General features: G+C 44.4%; 4 protein-coding genes across 5 annotated transcripts in view; 2 read left to right on the top strand and 2 right to left on the bottom strand.

Annotated features, from left to right (window-relative positions):
* Window positions 1–90: 90 nt before the first annotated feature.
* INTS11 (integrator complex subunit 11) lies at window positions 91–8940 on the bottom strand. Its single transcript, XM_083803196.1, has 17 exons — window positions 8698–8940; window positions 8254–8351; window positions 7615–7688; window positions 7132–7360; window positions 6916–7014; window positions 6783–6817; window positions 5939–6077; window positions 4971–5035; window positions 4235–4424; window positions 3850–3933; window positions 3655–3744; window positions 2895–3057; window positions 2613–2720; window positions 1898–1959; window positions 1668–1810; window positions 771–900; window positions 91–272 (listed from the first exon to the last, which is right to left on the bottom strand). The coding sequence occupies exons 1-17, from the start codon at window positions 8723–8725 to the stop codon at window positions 207–209; spliced, it is 1803 nt and encodes a 600-aa protein (XP_083659322.1). The 5' UTR covers window positions 8726–8940; the 3' UTR covers window positions 91–206.
* A 40-nt stretch (window positions 8941–8980) lies between these two features.
* On the top strand, window positions 8981–10649 carry CPTP (ceramide-1-phosphate transfer protein). The gene is made up of 2 exons (XM_083803210.1): window positions 8981–9182; window positions 9259–10649. The coding sequence occupies exons 1-2, from the start codon at window positions 9061–9063 to the stop codon at window positions 9779–9781; spliced, it is 645 nt and encodes a 214-aa protein (XP_083659336.1). The 5' UTR covers window positions 8981–9060; the 3' UTR covers window positions 9782–10649.
* A 145-nt stretch (window positions 10650–10794) lies between these two features.
* Window positions 10795–22793, top strand: TAS1R3 (taste 1 receptor member 3). Its single transcript, XM_083803216.1, has 6 exons — window positions 10795–12934; window positions 13268–13568; window positions 14326–15105; window positions 15335–15538; window positions 15825–15945; window positions 16523–22793. Exons 1-6 carry the CDS (start codon window positions 12657–12659, stop codon window positions 17446–17448), a joined length of 2610 nt encoding a protein of 869 aa, XP_083659342.1. The 5' UTR covers window positions 10795–12656; the 3' UTR covers window positions 17449–22793.
* Window positions 21566–26252, bottom strand: part of DVL1 (dishevelled segment polarity protein 1) — an 83699-nt gene continuing 79012 nt past the window's right edge. For both annotated transcript variants that reach the window (XM_083803189.1, XM_083803190.1), the window contains exon 15: window positions 21566–26241. In XM_083803189.1, the coding sequence (XP_083659315.1) occupies window positions 25823–26241 (419 nt within the window). In that variant the 3' untranslated portion in view covers window positions 21566–25822. The remainder of the gene's footprint in view (window positions 26242–26252) is intronic.

Genomic DNA, 26252 nt, shown 5'->3' with positions numbered 1-26252 from the left:
GACTCAGAAAGAGGCTGCAGCGGTGTCCAGGACAGGTTTCGAGGGGGGAGGACTGCAGCACTGCTGAACACTGTACACACTCACTGCAGCTAATGGACAAACACTGTAATTCTTTTATTAAAACAAAACCAGAAAAACATTTGACAATGTAAACAAAATAAAATCTAGATTTCTCTGAAGCACCACCGTGCCTGCTGCTCTGTTGCTCAAGATGTACTCTGTGGCAGTCCCTTTTTGAGAAGGGATGTGAGATAGCTGCCTAATTCTTCATCCTAAAGAAAAAAAAACAGAATGAAAGAAATCTTCCAGTTGACTCTTTGCTATTTGGGAAAATCAATTAGACTCTGCTGCCTAGAAATAGACTAAAATAACTCTTGGACCCAGCAAAATCAGTGTTTGAAAACAGAAATGCATTTCTGGGTGGTCTTTCAAACTTAGTGTAAAACCTCCCCTTGTCAAAAAGAACCTCTGTGAGAGCTCTTTTCTGAATAAATTTTCCTTGAAAGCAAAGAACCATTGAAAACGCTTAAAATTCAGAGATAGAAATTACACTTGTGAAGAAAACACTACTATGTTTAATCTTACCACAAATTTGTGCTAGCTAGCTTTGTGCCTGTTGTTTGAGGTTTTATACCTGCATTGTAACACACACCCACGCACTGCATGGCACTACCTTTACAGTAGCAACCTACCCTGTAGGCCAGGTTTGGACTGCAAGACATCAGGAATAATCAGAGTTGCTTTAAAGGTGTGTTCGTGGGTATTCCTACCTGGTACGTCCAGGATACGAGCAGAACTTTGGTTCCTTGATCCTCAGAGTGTGCAGTAGCTTGGATAAGAATGGACTCGACTGTTATCGAACCGTCAGGGAGATGCTGCACTGAGTAATCCTTCAGGACCCTGGTAAGACAGAAGGGGTACGATTTATTTTGGCGGGGACGTGCACACAAGCTGAAGGATGGGTCACCCCGGTGTCTTGAATCCCCCAAACCAGCATGTTGTTACTGCTTTTGGCTGTGTCTCTGAGCAGCACCCCCTGCCCAAACAAGACAGAAGGGGCTAATTCATAGCGTGCTTATTTTGGTGCTTATGTTAATCATTAGGAGGTCAGATGTTTCCTACAGAATTTACTTCTGGCTTCCATCATACACCGAACGCCAGTCTAAGACCCTGTTCATCTGAGCAAAGGAATATTCAAGGAACTGACCAGCTGCCTGCAGGAAAAGCAAAGCAAAACAAAACACCTGCTTACAAGGTTCATCTGGTACTAGCTTTTGAATATCTTCACGAGGTGTCTTGATCCTGTGCTTGATGGTCTCACTCCAAACAGTGCTAAGTTCAGCTAGACAAGCAGCAGTGACAGCAGCAAATCAACAGGAACAAACATTTCCAGGGGACGGCACTGGTTTGGCCAAGACCGTGAGTGCATACACTGATTACCAGCCTCTGCTACTGACTGGTAACCTCTGTTCTGGTTATATTTGTTAAACAGACTGAGGTCTACAGCAGTTAAGTCTTCTGGGCTGCAAAATACTTTCTCCTAACTCTATGTGGCTGAGCTGGAATGGCAGAAATGAGGACACGCTCATTCTGCCTGTATTAAGGGTGATAAAATAATTCGTCCCTAGGGGAAAAAAAAAGCCAAGCACAGTGAAGAAGGGCCTTACCCTTTGAGGTGGTTATATACACGAAGCACCGTCTCATGTTCTTTCCGTGGATCCTGAATGTGAACGCGGCAGGTGAAACGCAGCTGATGTTCTGCAAGGCCCAGCTCCTTCAGAGCCTGCTCGGGAGAAACCAGACGGAAGCTCTGCAGAGGAGGAGCACAAATCCACTGTAAGATACCTCTCTGTGCATGCTGTGCTTTTATTTTTCTTCTGTGGTTCATGTTACTTACGTTATCCTTCATAATTAATGTTCCATGCATTAGCTTTGGCTTCTTGACATCTGGTAAGAGCCCTAAACCAAGGCCAATGGAAGAGAGAGACAACAGGGTTAATCATTTGCGCTTACTTCTCACACATTTAAGATGACTGCTCTAGGACTTAATGGATCAGATCTCCAAGTCCCTGCTGAGATTCACAGACTAAGATTTCACATCTTCATTCTCCTGTCCCTTAAAACAAAGCACACGGTGCTTAAATCACTGTCAGTGCTCCAGATAGGTAAGAAACAGCATCCAGTAATACAGGTCAGCTGCTTCTCTCTTCACATATCAATTCCTGATAGGAGAGTTTTTAAGAATTTTCTTACAGTGGATTTATGAAAGTAATTCCAGTTTTCACAGACCTAGCTAGTAACAGCATACCTGGACTTTGTTGTCATAGCAAACAGACAACGAATAGCAAACAAGGCAGTTGCATTAGTTTTGTGCTGTTTTTTGGGGTGTTTTTACATACATGCACAGCATAGCAGCCACTTCATTTCCCCGAAAGCCCTTCTCAACCACCAAGCACTGGTAAAATGCTCTTACACAAGAAGTGCTGCTGTTAATTACCACGGCTCCAAATGGCCCTGCAACACCAGTTCCACCTAACACAGGTACTACACAAATAAACTGCAATGCAGTGGCAGGGCACAAAAGCTGGAATTGCTGGTTGACAATGCGTTACCTATCGCTGTTTCTCTCTTCAGGAGTCCCAGGGATATGTCTACTGGAATGCTTGGATTGGTGAATATTGTCGTGGTCTCTCCGTTTGCAGGCATGTAACAGCTGACATCTGCAATATAAACAAACAGTGTCAGAAGGGCTGCTGCAGCAGCATTTCCCATCCCAGACTGTCCTGGACATTGCACTATTCCTAACTGTGCTGAGGTCCACTGAGTTAATTATGTGAATTTAAAGCTTTCATTATTCTTTTTTCTACTCTTTTCAGTACCAACGCTGTACGTACGAAATTCCTGTTCTATTTTCTGCTTCAGAAACTCCATTTTCTTTGCTTCACCATGGACCAGCAGAACATTCCGTGGCTCGGCCTGGCGAATCAGCTGCATTATTCCCTTGGCATCCGCATGGGCACTGAAGGACATGTACTCCACCTGCATCTTTACCTCCAGCTGCAAGAGAAGGAGGTGGAAAGCACAAGCTTTGTCAATCAGCAACCACTTTGGCTTGTTACAGCTTGTATACCACACACGAACAGACCCAGACCTCTCCATATTTATTTTAAAGAAGGAAGCAGATCACCTGCACTGGGAAATGATGTTGGAGAGAAACCTGCTTATCAGCAGCCTGAATACCGTACAGGAAAGTTCTCAATAAATTACAAAGCCAAACTGCAGAGTTTTAAAGCACAACACTTGTTGCACTTTTGCCAAGAGAAATCAATACTTAAGCACACTTGGGATCAGTTTCAAAATCCCCTTCTGCATGAAAATGTATCATTGCCATCTATCTGACTAACCAAGCCTACTTATTAAGCAATGCTATAAATACTCCCATGACAAAGTTTTGAGGCCAATGAATTCTGAAGCAATAAAATGGCAGGAGGGACAAAGAGAAGAAAGCCTAGTTCCACTCTGATCAAAATGTTACTCAGGTATTTCCAGTGCTGCATGCGGCATGTTCCCATTACAAGTATCTGGTGTCTAACTACCACCTAAAGTTCCTAAAAGCTTCCCCCAGTGATCCTCCTCTTTGAAAGCAGAACTTACTATTTGTCTTCCCTCCATTTCCAGCTTGCGCTGCCCACTCAGAATCTTATGGCCCACAGTTCCCTGCACACAGTAGCCCGGCATGATGACCTGAGAAGGAAACCAGAAAAACATAACGCTGATATAAGTTTCTGTTCTTACCATCTTATATATGACATTAATGCAAAACATCACGCATTAAACTGAATTTCTTACCATATTCTTTTCGTTCCCTGCCCATTTCCTGAAGATCTGAAGGGATTGTCCTGCATGAAGCATACCAGGAGTTGCAAACACAACCTGGAATTCAAAGATGCGTCAAGGATCACCACAGAAAAGTTGCCCTTTTTTTAAAAAAATAAAAAAAGAACACATTACTTATATAAATATCCTAGAACTGCAGAGAGAACTCACTAATACCCATTATAGCACACTTACTACAACAAGGCTCCAACAGAGCTTTTTGCTATTTTATTGTATTAATGGGGCAGAAGATGCTTAGCTTTTGTAGATTGGTTTGCCTAAACCAGGAACGGAGCAGTATAAAAAAAGCTCCCTGACACCACAGGTCTGCTCTACCACCTGGTTAATGCCCACCTACCATAGGTCCTGGGTTATCTGCAAAGGCCCGATCAAACGCTTTGATGTGCTTGAACTCGAACATGTTCCTCTGCACAAATGTTTTCCGAATTTTCTGATTAGTCCACGTGATGAAGAGCTTGTAATAATGGTTAGCCTTCTCTGTCAGTCCCGTGGAAAAATAAATCGGAGCCTTCAAATTCATTCTTTCCCTGTAGAAAGAAGAGATCCAGATACATGAGAACCAAATTAGAATCCTGGCTCTTCATGCTTCAAGTCAATAAACCTACACAGCCTCCAAAGATTTCTGCACAGAACATACTCCCAACAAACTAAGTCAGTATTACGACAATGCTGTATCGTTGTGCATTAACTTACCGTGGAGTCACCTTTAGCCCACTTCCACACAATGCTTATAAGAAAGTTTAATACTTTACTTGTTCATCCCTTCTCCCTCTCCCATAAAAAGTTTTACAATGTGGTAAAGATGCAATCAAATTATTTAAAGGACACTTAGTAACGACTGTTTGGGGACAGAGTAGAGAATGATCCTAGTTTAGATTACTGCTTAGAGTCAGAAGCACAGGGAAATAAGTGATACATGGAAAGAATTCTGCAACCACCACCGTGGACCAACATGAGGAGGAAAACTAAAGGGAATATTTGTACCAAACAGATATGAAAGAATCATTGAAACCTGTCAGGACCACAACGTGAGGACACAAAAGGGGAACATGCACTGAACAGACTGCACTCACCAGAAAGTTTCCAGTAAAATGCAAAGCTCCTGGGCACGTCCAAGGGCAAACACTGGGATAAGAACCTGCAATTGAGATATGATTTAGTCTGTGAAAGCAGTGAATTAGCTACACTTAAATCAGTAAAATTTTCCTGTGTTGCAAATTTCTATTCCTGTTTGCAGTTTCTGAGGGATTAAAATGACTTTTTTAACGTCCTTTACTAGGCATGCTCTAAATGTGGTGGCAATGAAAAAGCGAATCCCAGAAATTTTCTTTATGTTAGCAAAGACGGGGGGCTAAGCTCTGAGAAACAGAAAAGTCTGACTGAAATTCTAAAACAATAATGGGACCGATACAACTCATAGCCATGCTGCAATGCTTTCATTATACATTCCATGTGCTTTGTGACTAGCTAAAGTTGTTCACATCAAATCACACGAGGCTGGAACAGGCTTACCCAGACAGAACAGCCAGGCAACTGAAAGCCACACGCAAGGCACTGAAGCATCGTTTACTCTGTGCTAATTGCACTTGGAGGACTTTTATGGTAACAGGCAGCGTAATGCTGAACAGCACAAAGGAGAATACTGAACAGACAGACCTGACTGACTACACGGGAAATCAGTTTTGATTAAGCTTAAAAGCAGTAATTTGAACTGTCATTCTCAATTACTTAGTTTATATGACTAAGAGGATGCTTCAGATACAAGAGGCAAATAAAGTTAATTTTGCCTTCATCCTCCATATCTGGAAACTGTAAGCAGAGCATTTCCCTTACAGCCTTATTCATGCAGTTTGGTTTTCTTCTTGACACAGTTTAAGTGTTTAATACCCTCTCTTTTAAATTACTGATGGAAAAATATAAAAACTTCAGTTTTTCGCTCTGGTCATGTGCAGAAGCCTGAGTTGGTTAACAGTTACGCAGCGCTACAGAGATTACAAGCTTTACCGAGAAAAAACACATCACTTATATCAAAATGCTGTACCTTTCCTCCTCTTTCTACGGTCTCGTGAACTTTCTTCAAGAAGTCTCTTTCTCTGCAACGTTTGGAGTCTCTGATAGTTGTGGCATAGGTGGATTCAGTTATTAATAAATCTGGGCGACACTTATCAATCCAGGCAGCACTAAAACAAAAGGATTTTTTAAAAAGCCAATCAAATTAAGGGATAGCATCTCATTTCTCATCTGCAGGTCTCCAATACGGGTACAGAATGTCGCTATCTGCATGTGAAGAAAGGAAAAGAGGAACACCAATGTGCATTGGCTTGCCCAAAGTCACCTCCGAGTTCCATGGCAGCACCAGGACTCTTCTCTTTGCAGGCCATGCTTTCTTTAAATTAATACAGCTCAGAATAGACACCAACTCCAGATTTTGAAAAACAATTTTCCAGTCTATTATTTGTTTTAAATTCATTAAATTATTATTCTAAATATCACAAATATGAAAATCTCTCATACATGCCAGTAAAAATAAAATTAATGTTAAAGTTTGCGACTGGCACTTTCTTAAACAGTAAACACATTAGAGAATACCACAGCAATAAAGTATTTCAAACACCTAAATCCAATTATTACACAGCCTTAAAAATGGATTAATATGAGTACCTAGAAGAAGATTACATTAAGGTCTATCCTGAGGAATCAATTTAAATCTGTTCGTTCTCAGAATTCAAAATTGCATTTATCTTTCCAGCAAAGACACCATTAAGAGTTCCAGTCTGCCACCAAAGAACGAAGAATCAGTGCTGATAAGCCCCTACGTATTAACAGAAGCTAAACTGTCCTGCCTGAAAGAGATACAATTCATAGAAACCCAGCTTCCTACTTACCCTAAATGTCTGTCTGGTGTCATGTTGTAATCACCCTAATGAAAGAAGAGAGATCCATTTATATTCTCAAGTTAAGAGGGCAGGCTGTTAAAAGGAGATGTGAGCGTCCATAAGTGCTGTTGTGCATACTTACGGTGTATACAACTGACTCGCATCCAACCTTAATCTGGAACATGGCTGCTCCTAGCACATGGCCTGCATAGTACGCCTTGATCTCCAACTCCTCATCCACCTGCATGAGCAAGCAAACACTGCAGTAGTACAAAAACTTTTTAAAAAATAAAATTACTCTGCTTTCCACAACAATTTGGTTGGTCTGATCGAAGACTATGCAGAAATGGTCATTTACCTGAACTGTCTGGTGAAGATGCACAGCAACCACTTTCTTCATACAGTCTTTAATCATTTGGGAAGTGAAGAAGTTAGTTTCCCCCTTCTTATCTACAGTTATTTTCCTGTAGTCCTCCAGGAGGATAGGACAGATGGCCTTAGTGGGATGTGTCATATAAATGGGCCCATCGTATCCGACCATTTCACTGAAGTATGGCAAAGCTCCACAATGGTCCAAATGGAAGTGGCTGCAAAAAGACAGAAAGGACAAAAGAAATATTACACAGGAATTTAGCTTGCCTGGTTCTCACATCTTGCTTCAGAATTTCAAAGCACTGCACAACACAGAGGAACTGACCAGAATATGAACGATGGAACTGCAACATGTTGGGGTTTCTTCCCTCTTTTTTTTTAAAAAAACAAAAACAAAAAAACAAAACAAAAAAAAACAACAAACACTTTCCTGTTTCCTATTTCAGTTGTGGTAAGGAAGCTTTCTCACCTGATGATCACGCAGTCTAGGAAGTCAGTCAGCCTTCCATTCTGAGTGATGTAAGAAAAGTCAGGAAAACGCCTCTGCAAAGAGATGAAAAGCAGGTTATCCACTACTAAACAAAGTCAGTTAATACTGAGTTATTAATTCACCATAACAATAGTATAAACCATCTGCAATACTGAACACATGCTATAATCCATCTCAAGGCAAAACTGCAATAGGTCGGAAACTACACTAGTGTACCTGCTAGATACCCTGCCCACAGGGAACACCAAAAGCACCAGAAATGGAACATTCACAGCTTGTTTAATTTTTTTTTTTCCTTCAGAGTCCACAACCCATGGAAAGAAAAGGGTTGGCTGGATGGGGGAACTTCCTATACCAGGAATACTCGAGGTGACGTACCTCTTGCACAAGAAAGCAAGATTCTGAAGGGGTGACACTTGTTCATTCTCAGCAACAGCTGATGTATGTGCCCAATAACGTACACCCTGCTAACATTACCTACGTATCACGTAAGATGAGTCAGGCCACATTCGAATAGTAATGAATAGAGCAGGACAACAAACCAGGAGACCTGCTGGGCAAGGACAGGCACCCTGAAGGTTTCCCTGTACAATATTCAGGCTTCCCCATCATACTCACATCATCGTTGTAGCCCATGTGCATCCCACAGTCAAGCATAACATTCTTCCCTGCAATAGACACGAGGATGCAGCTGCGCCCCACATCCTGGCCAGCCCCTGGACCAAAAGAAAGACAAATCAGACACCTCTGGGAATGTTTAGGCACTTCAAAGGACAAGCATTTAAAGGTCTGTGCAAAGTGTTCAAGAGCCCTTGCCCGTTTCTGATGTGGGAAAAGGACTACAGCCTTCCTTCCAAACAAGCAGATCTGTCAGCAGGTAAGCTGATGGGAACTGACTTAGCCCTGAGCTTAGGAGAGGCACTGAAAGGGCCGTGTCTCTAGCGGCCTAGGGCGTGTTACTTCTAATTATAAATGCTATTGCCCGATTCCCTCCCTAAGGAAAGCACAGCACCCAGCGTTTCTCAGTTTTTCTACTTCAGGCCTATTTTCGTTTGGACTTACCCAAGGGCGTGACCTTTATTTCAGGCATTTTAACCACCTCTAGATCCCGAACCACGCACGAATTATTCTGCGGACACTCCGACGGGATCCCCGCAGCCCGGAGAAGCCGCAGCGAGCCTCACGGCCGCCATTTCAACCGCGTTTCACGCAGGAGGCTGAAGCGGGGGCCGGGCTTCATCCTACAGGGAAAAAAAAAAAAAGAGTCGGAAAGCACGAGCGGATTGAAGGCGGATCACCCAGCCTCGTCCCGCCCCGACCGGGGCAGCTCCCCCGGCTCCTTCACCAGGGGGCGGCCGGACAGGGCCGGGCCTCGGCGCACGCCCGGCGGAGCCCAGCCCATGCCGGCAGCGCCCGGCCGAGAAAATGGCGGCGGCTGCGGGCGCCTTCAGCCTGAGGGAGGTGCTGGGCGCCTTCCAGGCGGCCGTGACGGAGCGCCGGGAGGTGCTGCTCGGCCCCTACCTGCGCGGCTGGCGGGGGCTCGTCCGGTGAGTGCGGCGCGGGGAAGGGCCGGGGGGGGAGCCGCTCGCTGATGCCCCCGTGTTTCTTTTTCTCCGCCGGCAGGTTCCTCAACAGCCTGGGCGCCATCTTCTCCTTCATCTCCAAGGACGCCGTGGCTAAAATACAGATCATGGAGAGTTACTGCGGCGGGGAGAGGCAGGAGGAGTACCGCACGCTGCAGTCCATGGTGGCCTACGAGCTGGCCAGCGGGCTGGTGGACCTCCAAAGGCGGTCGGAGCATCCCGACTCGGGCTGCCGCACCGTGCTGCGCCTGCACAGGGCCCTGCGGTGGCTGCAGCTGTTTCTGGAGGGGCTGAGGACTGCCCAGGAGGACTCCAAGACGTCCACCATCTGCACGGACTCCTACAACGCCTCCCTGGCCACCTACCACCCCTGGGTCGTTCGCAAGGCCGCCACGGTGGCCTTCTGCGCGCTGCCCTCGCGGAACGCTTTCCTCGAGATCATGAACGTGGGCACCCCCGAGGAAGCTGTCGTGATGCTGGGCGATGCCTTGCCCCACATCTCCAGCGTCTACGGGATCACCGAGGAGCTCTATGCCCAGCACAAGCTGCTCAACCTCCCTTGACAGGAGGAGGTTAAGCAGCAATGCCACGTCCCGACAGATGAACCACATAAAAACTGCGTTTTCCTGTGCACAGAAGCATCAGAATCTCTGCCCCTCGGTCACCCTCCCTTTCCTCTTCCCACAGGGAGCTGACAAAGCTATTCAGGATGCCTCATGTTATAACAAGACAAAAACGCACTAAGAAATACATACATAAGTATATATATCATTGCCTCAGCTCTGTAGGGAGGGGGAAAAAACATCTATGCACATGCTTGAGAGAGTTCCCTTTTCTCCCTGGATTCACCTTCAGCTCTCCAGCTAGGCTGGAATGCAGGGCTTTGATTTATTTTTAAGCTAAACCAACAGCCTCTGAGCAGTTACAGCCTTTGGTGCTCTCACAATTATTGGTGTAACTTCCTCGTGGAATATCCAAACACATTCACACTACATGTGACCTCACATCCTAAATGGAGGTTTAGTTGCTATGCTGTGAAAATTCCCCCTCTGCTAAAACCACCTTAAAATGATTACATGTTTACATAGGACAAATCCATGTATTAAAATGAAGCAGATCCATGTTGTAAACTACAAAATACCTCTTGCTGGGCTTTCGTTGCTTTCTGATAAAGATGGAGCTGGTATTTCATCTGTGTAGTTTATTAAACGCCTTAAATTATGTCAAATAATGTTATGTGTCAAATGAAAAAAAGTTTGATCTCTTGTGGGTTTAATGCAGAAATGATAGTATGACCACGTGGAAAAATTCCATTTTCTTCCCTGTCACTTTCATTCTCGTCTATTCCTCTTGTGAGATAAAAGTTAACACTGAAAATGAACTTGAAATGAACTTGAAATTAAAGAATCAAACTTTCTTAGCAGGGAAAAACTGTTGTACATTTATTGCCAATCATTTTGCGCTAAGTGTGCTTCAAGTAAAATATAGATTTTATCAGTCTGCATGCTCACATTTAAACAAGGTGTTGCCTAATGAAAATTTTATTTTCCCAGTGTCTCTAGGAAATTCCCATCTCTAAATGACAGGAGGCTTTTAAATAGCCCTTGGTAGTCAACACTCAGTAAAATAGGTCCTGCACTTTGCACAAGTTCAGAGTCGGTCTGCTTTCGTTAATGCAGCCGCATCCAGAAGTAAAAAACCACCACCACACCTTCACTTCCTTCACTTACATTAACTGCTGTATTTGAAAGCTGCAACAATATGCAGATTCACTAGAGGGAGCTTGAATCCATAGTCTGTCATAATCTCCTATCCCACAGTAAGCATAGTTGATTTCACCTGAAAATATGTGGGGGAGTAAATAACTGCTTATATGCAACACTCACACTCTTCAAGCAGCTTGGTTTTTTTCACTCCATGCAGTTGAATTTCTATTTGAAACTTTTTAAATGAAGTTCTGTAACTAAAGCTAATACCTAAGTACTCCATTAAGAAGTTAGGGAAACCTGTAGGGTGTCCTTAAAAAAAATGCTGATACAAACGTAACTGTATAGCATAGACACAGATATCTACAACTGTCATTTGCTCAAAACATGCATACATACACTTAGCTTTTGATAATGTGCCTGCTTCTCTAAGATACATGAAAAAATCCTAGCTTTGCAGCAAAAGTAATACCACTTGTGGTACAAGCTGCTTCTGTGATACAGTACAAATGTAAGTTATCAAACTGCAGTGAACTGAACTCTCAATTCAGTTGAACTTTTCAATTCAGAAGTATCCTGCTTTCTAAAATGCAGACTTGACAGAAAAAATGCAAATGATGAACCAACTTAAATTACTATGCTAGGGAACTGGTACCTACATCAGCAAACTGAAGTTAACATCACAGCTCAGTGTGAGGAAAAATTAGATTGGCCAACAACATTTTGCTATATATATCCTGCTATTTTCTGAAAATATGTTCTGAAAATAGCAGGATAGCTATGAGTAATAGCTCACCAAAGTGGCAGCCGAGGAATGGTTCACACCTGTTAAGTTCTTGTGGTGTCCTGAGGAAGATTTGAGAATTTCCATGATGAGGTGACCTTGAACTTAAAAATACATATATATAAATTACTGTTGTGTAAGACAGTTACCACTACCCTACAGTTCAGGCAACTCAACCTATCATTCTGGAGTTAATTTAAAAATAAACTATGTGACATTCATTCAGTGCAGGTCACTTCAAAGTTGGGAAAAGAGCCTAAGTAAGAAAGAGCTTGCTTTCTCACTGAGTTGAAAACCATTGAGAGTTAAAGCATGTGTCACTTGCTGGGGGGAATTAATGGATTAAAAGGCTCAAATAAGAATTAGGAAACCAGAGAAAAAATTTCGTACCACAGCAGGAACTTGAAGCATTGTAGAGGGATAGCAGGTCCTAGCGAGAATGAACAGTCCAGAACAGGAAAGAGCATTTGTAACTGGAGAGAAGCACCCGGCAGATCCCTGGAGAAACAGCTGTATTTAATAGCAGCATTTAATGTCTTCCTTGTCTTTCTAGCAATAATTGTTTTAAGTTCTGCTGCTGCTATTTCCCTTCTACTGACCTCCAAGGCGATCCATACTGTCAAAAGGGACGAGGTGGATGGGAGAATGCACAACAGTGTATGTAGATAGCCTGTATTTTAAGTAAGTGTTCTCACTGTAGGGATCAGTCTTCTAACAAAAATGAGATGAGAAGGAGGAAGGGAAAATATCTCATGTTTTTCTAGCATCACACAGGGCCCTCAATGAGTAAAGGAAAGCAGGATTAGGCCAACGGTTTGCAACCAAGGACACACATTGGGTACTGCTGCCTATTTGACTATTGCCCACTGAGCATAGACTTACGCATCTAACGCAGTTTGCTAAACAAATTTCTCCATGTGATTTTCATCTCTCAGGGTTCTATTTAAAATGATTTCCCAGGACCTACTGAGACTAGATCCCCTGCCCTTATTCCCTCTCCCACATTTTATCACTTCCATGAAACATTTTCTCCGAAATAGACAAATAATGGTCCCTTACCTGCTCCTGGGATTGAGCTTTGGTTACGCAGTAGCTCTCAAACCCACATGCCTCTCAACTCAGTTTAGAAGGCCTGGCGATTATATCATAGGAGGCTTGTTCCCTTTTGGAATGGACACCATAAACCTGACGGCACGATCAGAGCCCACACTAGTTGTGTGTGAAAGGTAAGAGGAACGTTAGCTTCATTAGTATGTGTTAAATTTGGTCACTTGGGCTGGGGAGAGAAAGGTAGTCCTTTGGATAGCACTCGATGGTCTCACGGGCTAATGTCAGAGGCGGGATGGAAACAAAGATTAGCTCTAAGGTGTGCTGTGCTATCACCGTGACAATTTATGACTGAAATGGAAAATGTTCTTGTGTTTTCTTGATGCAGCCAAACTTCAGATGGAGCCAACACTACAGACAGGATGCTAAAATGCCAGAGAATGCGGAATAAGCTGACCACCACGACAACAGCACTGGTGGATCATGTAATTCCCTGTCTCCTCTTCTTGCAGGTTATTTGTAGATGGGCTAATATGGGCCCTCGGGATGAAGTTTGCTATTGATCAGATCAACAACTCCACGTCACTTCTGCCGGGAGTAAAGCTGGGCTATGACATTTATGACACCTGCTTTGAGCCCTTGGCAGCCTTACAGCCCAGCTTGCTATTTGTGACCCGAAACGGCACAACAGGCATCGGAGTAGCGTGCAACTACACCAACTACCAGCCTCGCGTGACTGCTGTCATTGGACCGCATAAGTCAGATCTCTGCCTGGTGACGGCCAAACTATTCGGCTTTTTCTCGATCCCCCAGGTAAAGAGACTCTCTGGAAAAAACAAGAATTCTTCTTTTTGGTGGGGAAGGGATTGAATAGAATACAATAGTTCAGTCAGAAGATACCTTCAAAAATCATCTAAGCCAACAACAATGTCTGTCTTTGAACCTGGGCCATTAGAAGTGCAGATTCAAGCCTTTGCCATAGATTTCCTGTGTGATCTTGGGTAGGTCAATAAACTCCCCTCCTGGAACACACTTCAGTGTCTCACTTTGCAGAGAAGAGAGGGGTAACTCACTGCTCTGTGATCCAGGTATAATGATAATTAGCAGAGCTCCCAGTGTAAATTGGGAGGATCTCCGGAAAATACATCTGTGACTGTAAGCACTCAGCTACCACAACAAAGAGAGCCATAACAGTCAGGTAAAATTAGCCCTGAGCTAAGGTATGACTGAATCCTTGGGGGGTCACTCTTCGTTGGAAGTAGCTAATTACTGTTATCAGTATAGACGAGGACTAGTGCTGTGATGATGGACACAAAGGGCAGTGGAAGGGGACAGCCATGCATGACAGCACTACCAGAGGCAGGTAACAGGGCCAGATTCTCTTGGTAAATGCAGCCAACACGGACCCATCCCTTTAGGTAAATTCTTCCTTCCCACAATCCTGACCCACCTTTTCTGAAAATCTAGTGTGCTGAGAATGAATGAGCAAGGTGGAGAGTGATCTGGACTGTGAACGCTTTCCTCAGCTTTACTCTTTGTTTTGCTTTCTGTCTGATCTTCTAACTTGCAGGTCAGCTACCGCGCCAGCAGCGAGAAGCTCAGCAACAAGGAGCTGTACCCGACGTTTTACCGAACCGTTCCCAGTGACAAGAAGTTGGTGGAAGCTGTGGTCCTGCTGCTCAACAAGTTTGGATGGAACTGGATTGCCACCATTGGAAGCGATGATGAATATGGCCGAGGAGCCCAAGAGCACTTCTTGCGCATAGTTGGAAATCACAGCATCTGCGTTGCTTACGAGGGGCTAATTCCTACAGACACTGCAGACCCCAAGGCTAAAGTCCAACTGAAAGAGACAATTGAGCTCATCAACAAGACCAAAGTCAACATCATTGTCCTTTTTGCCTTCATACAGCCAGCACAAGCCCTGCTGGAACAGAGCATCAGGATGGGACTAAGCAAAAAAGTCTGGATTGGCACGGAAGCCTGGTTGTTGTCTGACATAATTTCCTCCACCTCAAACATCCAGAGCATCGGAACAGTTTTAGGCTTTATTATGAAAGCAAGCACAGTCCCTGGCTTCCAGGAATACGTCGCTGACCTCTTTACCTCAGTCCAGCAGGATGCATTTTGCCAGGAGTCCAGAGATTTCTACAACCGCATGGCCTCTGGCGTGCTGGGCACGTCCTGCAAACAGTGTGACCACATCTCTCTGCACGACATCTCGCCCATACTAAGCCGCTCCCAAATCCAACCAGTGCACGTTGCAGTGCACAGCGTGGCTCACGCGCTGCACAGAGCGCTGGGTTGCACCCACCAAGGATGTCCCAAAGCAGCCATCAGATCTTGGCAGGTGAGTGAAGGTCAGGGGGACAAGGAGCAATTTTTCATCCAATTTATGCATCAGAGCTGCACGCAGCCAGACAAGGGGGCAAAACATTTGCCGGAAGGCTGATAGCTGCAATCTCAGCCCCTGTAAGGGACAATGCTATCAGCCAGCAATTAGGTTCCTGCATTATCATACTCCAAGCAAAAATATCAGCTGTACTGATATCTACTGTCGATTTTCATTTTCTCCTCAGCTGCTGCACTTCATGAATACCTTCGCGTTCACGGTGAATGGCCAGAGTTTCAGCTTTGATGAATCCCATGGCACAAACCCTGGCTACAAGCTTATAATATGGGACTGGAAAAATGGCACCCTTACACATCTGCCAGTGGGAGACTATGAAGAGTCCTTGTACGTCAACAAGTCCCAGATTCATTTTCACACTACAGATCAAAAGGTAAAGAGGGTGGGCAAAAGCACAATCAATAACAAGAGGAAATAAACTTTTTTGCCACTTCATCAGAACTGTTAACTAGGAGCTCCTAGCCTGCATGCTACTCTTGCTCCCCTGCAAACACGTAATCCATCTCCATTATGCCGAAGTAGGAAAGGTATTCCCAGCACCGGTTAGGACTCAAACACAGATGTGACACCAGCAAAGCAGAGCCAAAGTCTTTTAATTTGTTTGGTGATACGGTACTTCTGAAGGTGCCTGGCTGACACTTATTTACCCTTTTGTCTAGGAGCCTACATCGGAATGCTTTAGAGAGTGTAAACCAGGACAAATCAGAGAAATAAAAGGGTTCCACCTCTGCTGCTACGACTGTAGGGACTGTCCAGAAAACACCTTCTGCAGCTCTGAAGGTGAGGTCTGTGAATGGCACTGACTTTACCTGTATTATGTCTTTCTACCACTTGAGGTCACACAGGTTCACAGGGCTGAACAGGGCCGGTTGTGGGTTCCTCCTCCAGGAAACACTGCCAGGGCAGAATTTGTCTCCCTTCTGTTCTGCTGTGCATTGCCTGCTCTTGCTCCACAGGTCTTCTGTGTGGGACCTTCCTCTGTTGATCCCAAAGAGGATACGTAAGGACAACGTGTATGTTTTATCTCAGAGGTACAGGAGAGAGGGGTATGATGAATTCTGGGGTCTTAGCTAGCAGAAAAGTACATGATGAAATTCTGGGGCCTTTTGGAAGCTAGTGATCCTTCTTGGGGAAAGGAAACAAAGACAAAAAATATGTGGATCCTTTTGTGGGGAGGGTGGAGAAGTAGAGGGAAAAGGAGATCGAAAAACTACAAGCTTTGGAGATCCAATCCACTTGGGAAGGGGGGGAAGTAGGCAAAGCAGCACTCGACACAGCTGCAAAGCTGAGCCTTCCTCCCAGACTGCCTGCAGCAGCACTCCAACACGACCATCACCTTCTCACTGCCACTTTGCAGACAGCTCCACCTGCACCCCCTGCCTACAGCATCAGTGGTCCCCCGTGCGGAGCACGCGATGTTACGACCGCAGTGAGAGGTACCTCTTCTGGAACGAGCCGCTCACCGTTGCCTTGCTGACGCTGACGTCCATCACCCTATGCCTGACGTGTCTGACAGCGGTGCTGTTTTTTAAGAACCTCGAGACGCCCGTCGTGCAGGCTGCTGGAGGCGATCGAAACCTCCTCGCCTTGTTCGCGCTCGTGCTGCTGTGTCTCAGCTCCTGCCTCTACATCGGGAAGCCCAGTAACAGCCTCTGTACGACACAGCAGATTGTCTACGCCCTGTGCCTCAATGCCTGCTTCTCCACCTTCTTCACCAAGTCCCTCGAGATCTCCCTTCTGACCGAGTTCCCTCGCTGGGCCCCCACCTTCTTGCCCTGGGTGACGCAGAGGAGGGCCTGGCTCGTCGTTGCCTTGTGCCTCCTCACCGAGTGCTTGCTCTGTTTCTGCTACCTCCACCTGGGCCCTGACCACCTGGTGTCCGACTACACGTCGCTGCGCACTGAGGTTCTGCTGGTGTGCGACACCAGGTCCTGGCTTGCCTTTGCCTTGATGCACGGCTACAACGGCTGCTTGGCCATCGTCTGCTTCCTGTGCACCTTCATGGTGGAGACTCCTGGCAAGAAGTACAACGTCGCCAGGGGGATCACGTTTGCCTTCCTAACCTACTTCATCATCTGGATCTTCTTCGTCGCTATTTTTGCCACCCTGAAGACTGTTCTCAGGTCTGTTACTCAGATCGGCACCATTCTGATGATCAGCCTGGGTATCCTGGGGACCTACTACATCCCTAAGTGCTACATCATCTTGCTCAAGCCTGACTTGAACACAGTGAATTATTTCCAGAATTCCATCAAAGAGGAGCCAGAGGGAGATTCTCAATGAACAGACAATAAAGTAGACCCACTGCAGCCTCAACAGGAGCTGTCTATACTTTAACAAGATGGTTCTGTTTAAATTTCATATTGTAAGTCATCATAATGTCATTGTGAAACAAAAAGCTAAACCTTCCAAAATCCGTGTTTAAATTTCTGTTAAGTAATGTTTACTATGGAAAAAAAAAATCTTTTGGACTTTTCTTGACTTTGTCACAAAATCTGTAGAAACCATTCTGAGACGTAAGAGCAGCTGTACGTGTGATATGGAAAGTATATTACCTATTCAAATACCAATTCACTCATTTGTATATCATTAGTGTGTTTGCAAAGAACATGGAAATCAGGACAAGACACACTGAAGTGCAAATCACAGTATCCAAAATCATGGCAAAAAGTTCCTGCCATACATCACCAGGAAGAAACATTTCTTACCCAGGGGGACATTTGCAAAGGGGACAAAATAAGTCAAACACTTTAAGTAATAAGAAATATCTCATATGTAGCATGCCCCCAGTTCCCTGAACAGCAGGAGAATTCTCATATCCAGAAAGGCAAGCAGCTTGCCCCATTCAGTATCAAATTTACAAGAGGCAAATTTACAACAGGCAATAGCGATAGTTTCAGAAGGCATGACAAGAGATACTCATAAAGGAAAAACTGCTCTGTGCTGGTCCTAGCATGGGACCAAGTTTCCAGATCTGATGAAGCAAGCTGCTGTAAGAGTGCAGATAACGCAGAAGCAGGGCATGACAGGTGTTGCAGAAGCGTGTGTGTGCCAGAAAATGAAACCTGTGAGAGCAGAGGCTTGAGACAGCAGGACTCGCCCATCACTTCCCTTCTCTTGCTCCTCAGAAATACACGAGAGCCAAAGCTATAGACAACATAAGTGCCAACACAAGAAATAGATGAAGGATCTGCCAGTATCACATAATCTGGAGCTTTTTAGACCTCCTGCCCCATGCACAGGGTGTAAAGAACTTTATAATACAGGGAAATTGCATAAAGCCTCACCTTCCTCCTGCTAGGCGAATACGTTTGTACTGAAACCTTTTATAGGCCAGCAGGACTGGTTCACATACAGGTGTTATTCCTGTCTGTTCTTGTAGGTGTGCAAACTCCCCTGGCCTACAGGTCCAGCCTGCCAGCTCCAAGGCGTTGCAAAATCAACACTGCAACACCTACGGCGTGACAGAGCTGACTCGGCAGCTTCAGGGATCACCACAAATCTTGAAGTCTCCAGCCAAGCACCTTAGAACTGCAGACCCTGACCCAGCTGAGGGGAAGGCCTGCTCTCTCCTCGGCGCGCCTGCTGTATTTTACCTCTCCTGTTGTTGTTTGAGACTCCTGGGACCACATCATCAAAAGGACTAAAACCCAGGACAAAAGAGGCTATGCTGCTGCTGCTACCAGTGGGAGAATTCTTGCTGTTGCTTTGCTTTACCGAAGGCTGGACTTTCCAGGTCTTTCCAAAGTAATTGCTATGGACATACCAGAGGTAACTTGATGCAGCTGCATGCACAGGTGGCACAATCTGATGAACTGGGTCTGCTCTGCTGGTGCTCAGGGTTGCTGGATCATTAACCCTGCCTAACAGAATCACAACAGCACGATTACTCTTAAATGTTTTCAGAGCTGATGAGCACGTCTGGCACTTTCAGTCCTTATTCTAACCCTGTGTTCCACATTACGCTCTTTGTAATAAATGTGAATCCACCTCCACACTTCCAAGAGGCTGTTGAGAAACCAGCCAGCCCACTGCAGGCTCCTATGGCAGAAACTAAGCAAGAGAAGGCAGACAATATCTTCGACTACACAGGGTCACAGTAATAACCAAGTTATTATATCCATTCATCTATCATGAAGGTTGCCATGTGCACTGGTGTAATGTGAGGTGTCTAGTTATGTATGCTGCACTATCAACTGTCAGCCAATAATTATTAAATATTACCCAGTCAGTTTCTTTCTCAGAAAAGTCAAGAAAAGTGGCAGCTATCACTCTACTGCTATTTTCCCTAAAGTTTCAATGCGAAGTAGTAGAGACATTTATATTCAATCATGCCATATCAAGGAGGAATGATGATAGCATCTCTACTTCAGTTCAAAAGCAAAGGATACAACTCAATCTAACATCTTTAACCGATGCTACCATACTTACCTGTTCATAAACCTGGCAAAAGTGCAATTGTCTCTAATGCAATTGTTAAAAAAAAATGATTTCACGTTACTGAAGTTAAGCAACTAGTCGAGAACAAGTGCTTTCTCAAAGTAAAACGCAGTATTTTAGTAAAGGCTGTACATGGTGGGTTTTTGTATCCTTTAAACAATCTTTATTCTACACCCCTTTTGCAATAAATTGCATCAGTGTAGAGGTGATGAACCACAAGAAGTGAAAATGGAACAAATTTATCATTAATTGACATTATTACCAAACAGTAGAGTAAAATTTCTCTAAGATTTTTTTCCCCATCCACTTTGACAAGCAACCATACTGCTCTTTAATTTCCCATTTTAGACATAAAGTTTTCCAGCTATCCATTAAGGGTTATTAGAATGTAACTCATCAATTCAGCTCAATTAAAGAATTTGCAAATGAATCTAAACCAGAGAATATTTTCAGTTTAAAAAATAAACTGGTGCATTGCAAATCCAGCTGTCCTATATTTCTGTGGCTACCTGCACATAATTTTTTCCTGGTGTACCTGAAAAACGTGAAACATTGCACAAAACCATTCCTCAGCATTATTAAAGAGAGTAAAAATCTGACCTGGAGACTGGAAGTCCTTGTGTCTGGAGACCACAGCAAGTCTTCATAAGCATCTTGTAGCACCTGAGGATCGCAGCAGTATTCCTCAATTCAGTGCTGCGATTTCGTAGCAGAGCAGCAGTAACTTTTGATCATCATTCCAGAGATAAAGAAGAAAAAACCAAATTTACCTTTACTGCTTCTCTTTCTGGCAGCAGAGCTAGAGCCACAATAGCCAGATTTTTCTTTTCCTTTTTTGGGGGGAGTGGGAGAAAGTGGGAAAAGTACCTGATTAAAGTGTTCAGCCAGTGCCAGTCACCTGCAGACAATTCAGACTAGGTCAGCTGGAGTCCATCAGGCCCCTGCAGTAACAGGCTGCAAGCGCATGTGCAAATTCTGATCGTTTAATATTCACCTGACTGGAAAAATGATCATTTTATGTCCTATGCAAACAAACATGGCTTGGAAAGGAGAATATGGGAAATTCTGCAAGGTCATCTCATAGGCTCTTATATACCTCCGGTGCAGAATTGTGCCATTTGTAATAGGTGTCTCCTACTTTGTACCTTCTCCCATCAGCTGGATCTCTACCAGCTAAAAAGAGGGAATCTGCCTCACATCAAGCTGTGGTGGCTCTTTGTACGTGAATCCCTCTGACCTTACAGGGAGGCCGAGTGTCCTTATGCTGTGAATACACCATGGTTTCAGCTTTACCAGTTAGTCTGCAAGAAGTGTCCTAACGATCCTAGCTTGTCTCTGCTGCGGTTTGCGTGCAGAGTCCAGAAGAAAGGGAATATTCACATGAACCAGCTGCATACACTGATGGGTTCTACCAGCAGATTCATCTCCTGGGTTTGCAGGCAGAAAAACTTGTTCCAGCTCACCTCTTTGCAACAGGACGCTTTTACTTCCACAAACTTTCTGCAGCCTTTCCTGTATACCTACTCCTGCCAAACTGAGAGAGGGAAAAGCCCGGTAATTAAGAGGAAGGGGAATTAATGATGAGAGCATTACTTTTGCACCGATGTATTAGTCATTACCTCAAAGCTACAGCACCTCTGATGAATGGCAGGGTCTTGTATTTCCAGTCAGATGTCATTAAAAGTAAGACCTCTGCATTTCAATCGTCTGTGACCCAGTTTAGCTGTGAACGTTTACAGGGCTCCTGTCATACTCTGAACTGTCAGCACTTCTGAAGCACCATCAAAACACAGAATCCTGCTCCCTATCATTAGCTCCTGAGCAACCTTCTTCTGCAGAGAGGACGAAACTTCAGTGAGGGCAGGGGGAAAAAAAAACAAAGGAGTAAGATTGAACCAATAATTCATTCTTGAATTAAAGATAGTGCAGTAGTGCAAAGAACTGAAGACATACACTGCAGTTATCACATAAAATTAAAAGCTTTTTAGTGTTTAAAATAGCATTTACACATAAGCAGCTATATATTAACTATACAGACACTTGGGTTTTAATACAATATCTACAAAAAAGAATTCAATTATGCAATAGACATTTAACAGGAACAGTGCAGTCCATGCTAGTAAGAGGTCACTCTTTGAGTAGAACCAATTCTAGAATAGGTGATAGTCTGGGTTTTCATTATTTAAAATCATGTAACTTTGTTCCTCTACTGTACATAAAATTCTTTACATGTATTTCTAATCACTGATTAGAATTAATAATTTTAAGTCAATCTTATTACAATCCAGTTAAATGCAAAACAAAAACAATTACATCAACTCATGAGCTGTCAAGTCTCAAGATGGGACTGCCCATTTGAACAGAACAAAAATAATATCAAAAGTCAATGTCTGTGCATCATTGCTTGCCATCCAATATACCTTTGGATAAAGTGTCAAGGGGACTGTTACCTTTGAAAAGGAAATTTATTAACGGGAGGTAAAAGACAATAGCAGTGCTTTTAAGACTATTTGCCGAAAAACCCTTACTCCTCAGAGTTAATACATCGGGTGGGTACATAACCCCCACAGATACTACCTCCTTTGGACAGGAGACGTCATCCCAAACTATTTTCTCAAAGTTTTCTACGATCTTCCAAACATACCTGTCAGTCCTTGCTAAAAGCCGTTGGCAGGTATGCGTGAACATTAAGCCCAGCTGCAGGGCACGGGCAGATGCTGGGGGTCTCATTTCCAGAATTTTAGAAAAATGTCAGCTATTTAAGGCTCCTGTTGTGAGGTTGTTTCAGTGCCCCGTATAACAAACCCACCGCTTCTCAGTGTAGGTGGAAGGGTAGGCCATACATTCTAGAGCCCAGTCAGTGCCAGTTACTTGACAATTAAAATCTGAGAGAAATTTCAGGCCCTGATAAAAGAAAAAGACGGTTCCGCGGGACTGCAGCCTTCACAATTTCCTCCACCTGGCACAGTACTTCCTGCTGCAAGCAGCTTCGTTGGCACCAGCGGCACTTCTTTCTGCACGTTGTACTGTACCCGGTAAGAGAAACTTGCACAGTTCGGCCCCAGCCCCCCGCTATTGCAAAGATAAATGCACATGCATCGAAAGCCAAGGGTGGGATTCGGGAAATCTTCTGTCTTCATTCACTTGTGAAAATTAAGTGCTAGCAATGGTTCAGGCCCAACTTTCCCGTAAGTCAAGCCAGCCCCTCCACTGTACGCTACGGGGGGGAAACACTGGAGTTTTTTGTTTTTTTCCACGCAGTGGCCACTATGTATTGCACTGTTCACAACATGGTCATTTACATTCTCCTACCGCTCTGTCAATAGCAGGCTCTACGCGCTCTGCGGTGCTAACCAACTCGCAAACCCGGCAGTACGCTCAGAGCGATTCCTATTTGCCTGAAATGGATGCCTGGTCTTGGGTGAAGCTAACTCAGGCGGATTTAGCAGCCTCGTTTCCTCCGCAGACGAATGCTTCCCCACACCCATGTTCCGGACTGTCAGCCTCGTTCCAGAGTTACCCACAAACACAGAAGTATATAACACCGTCAGTTCAACATCGCAGCGAAGACCAGCAAGACGCAGAACAGTTTCTGCCAACAGCACAACAACAAGACAAAAAAAAGAAAACACCAGCAAGTGTGTAAACTGCAACTCTCGAAAAAACATGAGGAAATTAAACACGTTTCTTCCATGGGCAAAAGCTCAGCCCCCAGTTTTTATCCCTTTCGGAAGTATTTTATTAAAATGACAGTCTTTTCCTCTGGTCCTGCAAGTTCTGCCTTAAGACAAAGCAGGCCAGAAAAATCATAATATATAAGAGACCAGAAAAGTTAAAATTGATTTAAAAGTAGAACCACTAGTGATTGTCAGGAAAGTCACAGACTCCTTCACAGTGTCTCCTGGAGACATAGCAGAAGTAAAGATTTTTTTTTACCCTGATTTATTTCATTGCTTTCAATGTCGATCTTTCAAAATGGTTTACTCCATTTAGTTAGTGTCTTTGCTGTGTTGCTGGGAGGAGGAAAGGAAAGGAAAGGATTCTCTTGCACAGTCAAGCTTCAGGTAGTGCCATTCTTTTGAACAAGTCATCACCAGGTCTGCAATCTACACTAGCCCATCAGATAGATTATGAAGAAAGCACCACTGTCAGAAACGTTATACAGGTTTTGGGGAGATTTTTGGAAAGAAAGCAGTCCAAAAGCACTCAGGTAGTTCAGAAGCCCAGTAGTTCGGGTACCTAGTCTGAGTGACACAGCTTCCTAAATGCCTAGCTCCCTTTTGAAAGTGAGACTTAAGTCTCTGATTAACACAGACATTTGTAAATGTTGCTTGACTTCTGTATAAGGGATGTGTTTACACACAGATCTGTCGTAAGAAAAGAAGTAGTGACAAAAAACCTATCAGAATGAACAATATAAAAAATGGCATTTGAAGAGTAATTTTTCAAGGTGACAAAGGAACATGAACTACATGTATTTAGTGAGAAAGCCACGTTCTCTTTTAACATTCATATTGGGTAGTCACACTCCCCATATAGCATGGAACGTAACAAAGAAGCTTCTTATCAGTGAAGAAAATGCTTATATACAGTAAAGACCGATTTTAAAGCACCTGTCCTAAAGCCTGCCAGAAACAGGTAGCTAGCAAAGGATTTAACTGAGGCATGGCCCCATGGTCAAATGCCACCGAGTGGCTGCAGATTAACACCCATTTCCCATTACATGAGCCCCTCTAAGTGAGTGTGGGTGTGCTCTTACCATCTCGTTCAGATACTTTTAAAAAAGCTTCTTAAACAACAGAGAAGGTTCCTGGACACACTTACGAAGTGTCCACAGCCTAAGAGCGAAGAATATACGGTCATGAAATCCTGGGGATAGACAACAGCAGTTAAGCCAAAGCTCCCCAGCAGGAGTTTTAGCTCAGGTCCCACTCCGTGTCAGCTATACGATGCACTCACTGTACCATTTATGAGCTGCTCTCCAAACACCCTCTGGCCTCTCTGCTGACAACTAGCCCCCAGCTTTGCTTAGAACATTTTCCTTTGTGCCACACTGCAATCGGGATTAGGTATATTTGGGTTTCTATTTCAAAGCAGAGATTAAGCTGGGGAAAAAAGAGGAAGACACTGCTCAGAAATGAGGAATGGAAAAAGAGGTGATCGAGATGAATAGCCACGTCCCAGTGGGAGCCAGGATTTACCTATGTCTCTGATAGAAATATCCCTTTCAGCAAGGGAAAGCTGCAGCTACACTAACAATTGCATAGCAGCAATCATCCTATTTCTGTGGAAACAACTTGTAAAACCAGTAAGCAAGTGCGCATCATAACCAGAAAAAACAGACACACCTGTCAGCAGGGATGTGACGGAAATGCCCAGGAACAGACTGCAGCTACAAAGTCACTACCGTGATACTAAATGAAAATAACATTACACGTTTTGCACGAGGAACACATACAGCAGCAAGACTCCACCACTTCCTGGACAGGATAATATCTAAAGAAAAAACGAAGATCGATTTATACTCCCTAGTCAGTAGAAGAAGGTAGTCACAACTTTGCTTTCTGCTGGGAACTGGTTTGAGCCTGCTCCTTTCCAAGCACGGGTTGTCTGCACGCTCGCAGGTGCCACGGCTGCTTAGCTCGCTGACTGATGCATCCAAGAAACAGCGTTACGAGGCAGTATCACAGCTACCAGCCAACAATCTCTTTTTTTTTTTTTCCTTGTAGGGCAAAAAGCAGAGGAAAATAAAAGTGCTACTATGCATTACTGGAAATCCAGGAGTTATGTGAAATAATAGTCCTTGAATCAGCCAAAAAGATACACTAATTGCACTGAAAGTAGGTGCCACAGTTACCAAAGCTCATTAAGATGTGAATATACACCAGCCAACCACAATCAAAAACAAGAGGGGAAGAAAGAAAAATAAAAGGATTAAAAAAAAAAAAAAAAAGATGCCATCAGTTTGCTGATATTTAACAATCCCAGGAGGTTTTTTTCGTTCATCGTTTTTGTCTCTTTTTTTTGTTGTTTTTTTTTTTTGTTTGTTTGTTTTGTTGGTTTTTCTGCAACACACAATTGCAAACCAGGAAGGCGTGACATGCAAGACAGCCAAGTTTCTTCTGGTGACTGTTCGACAATGACCAGATTTCCCACCCACCCCCAAAACAACCCACCCCAGCCCTCCCCCGAGCAGAGTCTGAAGGCACTTCCTCTCTCACATGATGTCGACAAAGAATTCACAAGGGTTGCCCATAGCCTTCTGGAAGGACTGCCGGCTCCCCGTCAGCTCCGGAGGCACGGAGCTCAGTTCTCTCACAGGGGGCCCTCCGGGGGGGCCGCTCGTCCCGTAGACTTTGGAGCCCAGCTTGGGGAGGTTGTAGAGGGGTGGCACTCCCGGAGGCCCGTAAGAATGATGGCTGTGGTGGCTTCTCTCGCTGTGGGTGGCAGAGACGTGACTCCGGTGGCTGAGCTGGCTGACGGGCCTCTCGCGACGCACGACGCTGGCGCCACCCCCGCTGCGGGCAGTGTGGTCAGACTCGCTGCCGCTGCCCGCCGACTTGCGGTCCTTCTCTCTGCCAAGAGCTCTCCTGCTGTTCTCGCTGTTGCTTCGGTTCGAGCCGCTGCTTTTGCTTCCTAAAGCCCGC

The sequence above is a fragment of the Anser anser genome (assembly GCF_964211835.1).
Source record: "Anser anser genome assembly, chromosome: 17".
NCBI lineage: Eukaryota > Metazoa > Chordata > Aves > Anseriformes > Anatidae > Anser > Anser anser.
The sequence above is the reverse complement of the archived record's forward strand: the minus strand, read 5'-3'. Positions and strand labels throughout refer to the sequence as shown.

Excerpts from the sequence above, each read along its gene's own strand:
- INTS11 (XM_083803196.1), bottom strand. The coding sequence starts at position 8,725 with ATGCCTGAAATAAAGGTCACGCCCTTGG. Across the intron at positions 2,721-2,894 it reads GAAAATAGAACAGGAATTTC|ATGTCAGCTGTTACATGCCT; the intron begins GTACGTACAGCG and ends TTTATATTGCAG. Across the intron at positions 1,811-1,897 it reads CATTAATTATGAAGGATAAC|AGCTTCCGTCTGGTTTCTCC; the intron begins GTAAGTAACATG and ends CCTCCTCTGCAG.
- CPTP (XM_083803210.1), top strand. The coding sequence starts at position 9,061 with ATGGCGGCGGCTGCGGGCGCCTTCAGCCTGAGGGAGGTGCTGGGCGCC. Across the intron at positions 9,183-9,258 it reads GGCTGGCGGGGGCTCGTCCG|GTTCCTCAACAGCCTGGGCG; the intron begins GTGAGTGCGGCG and ends CTCCGCCGGCAG.
- TAS1R3 (XM_083803216.1), top strand. The coding sequence starts at position 12,657 with ATGATTTCCCAGGACCTACTGAGACTAGATCCCCTGCCCTTATTCCCT. Across the intron at positions 15,539-15,824 it reads TTCACACTACAGATCAAAAG|GAGCCTACATCGGAATGCTT; the intron begins GTAAAGAGGGTG and ends CCTTTTGTCTAG. Across the intron at positions 15,946-16,522 it reads CACCTTCTGCAGCTCTGAAG|ACAGCTCCACCTGCACCCCC; the intron begins GTGAGGTCTGTG and ends GCCACTTTGCAG.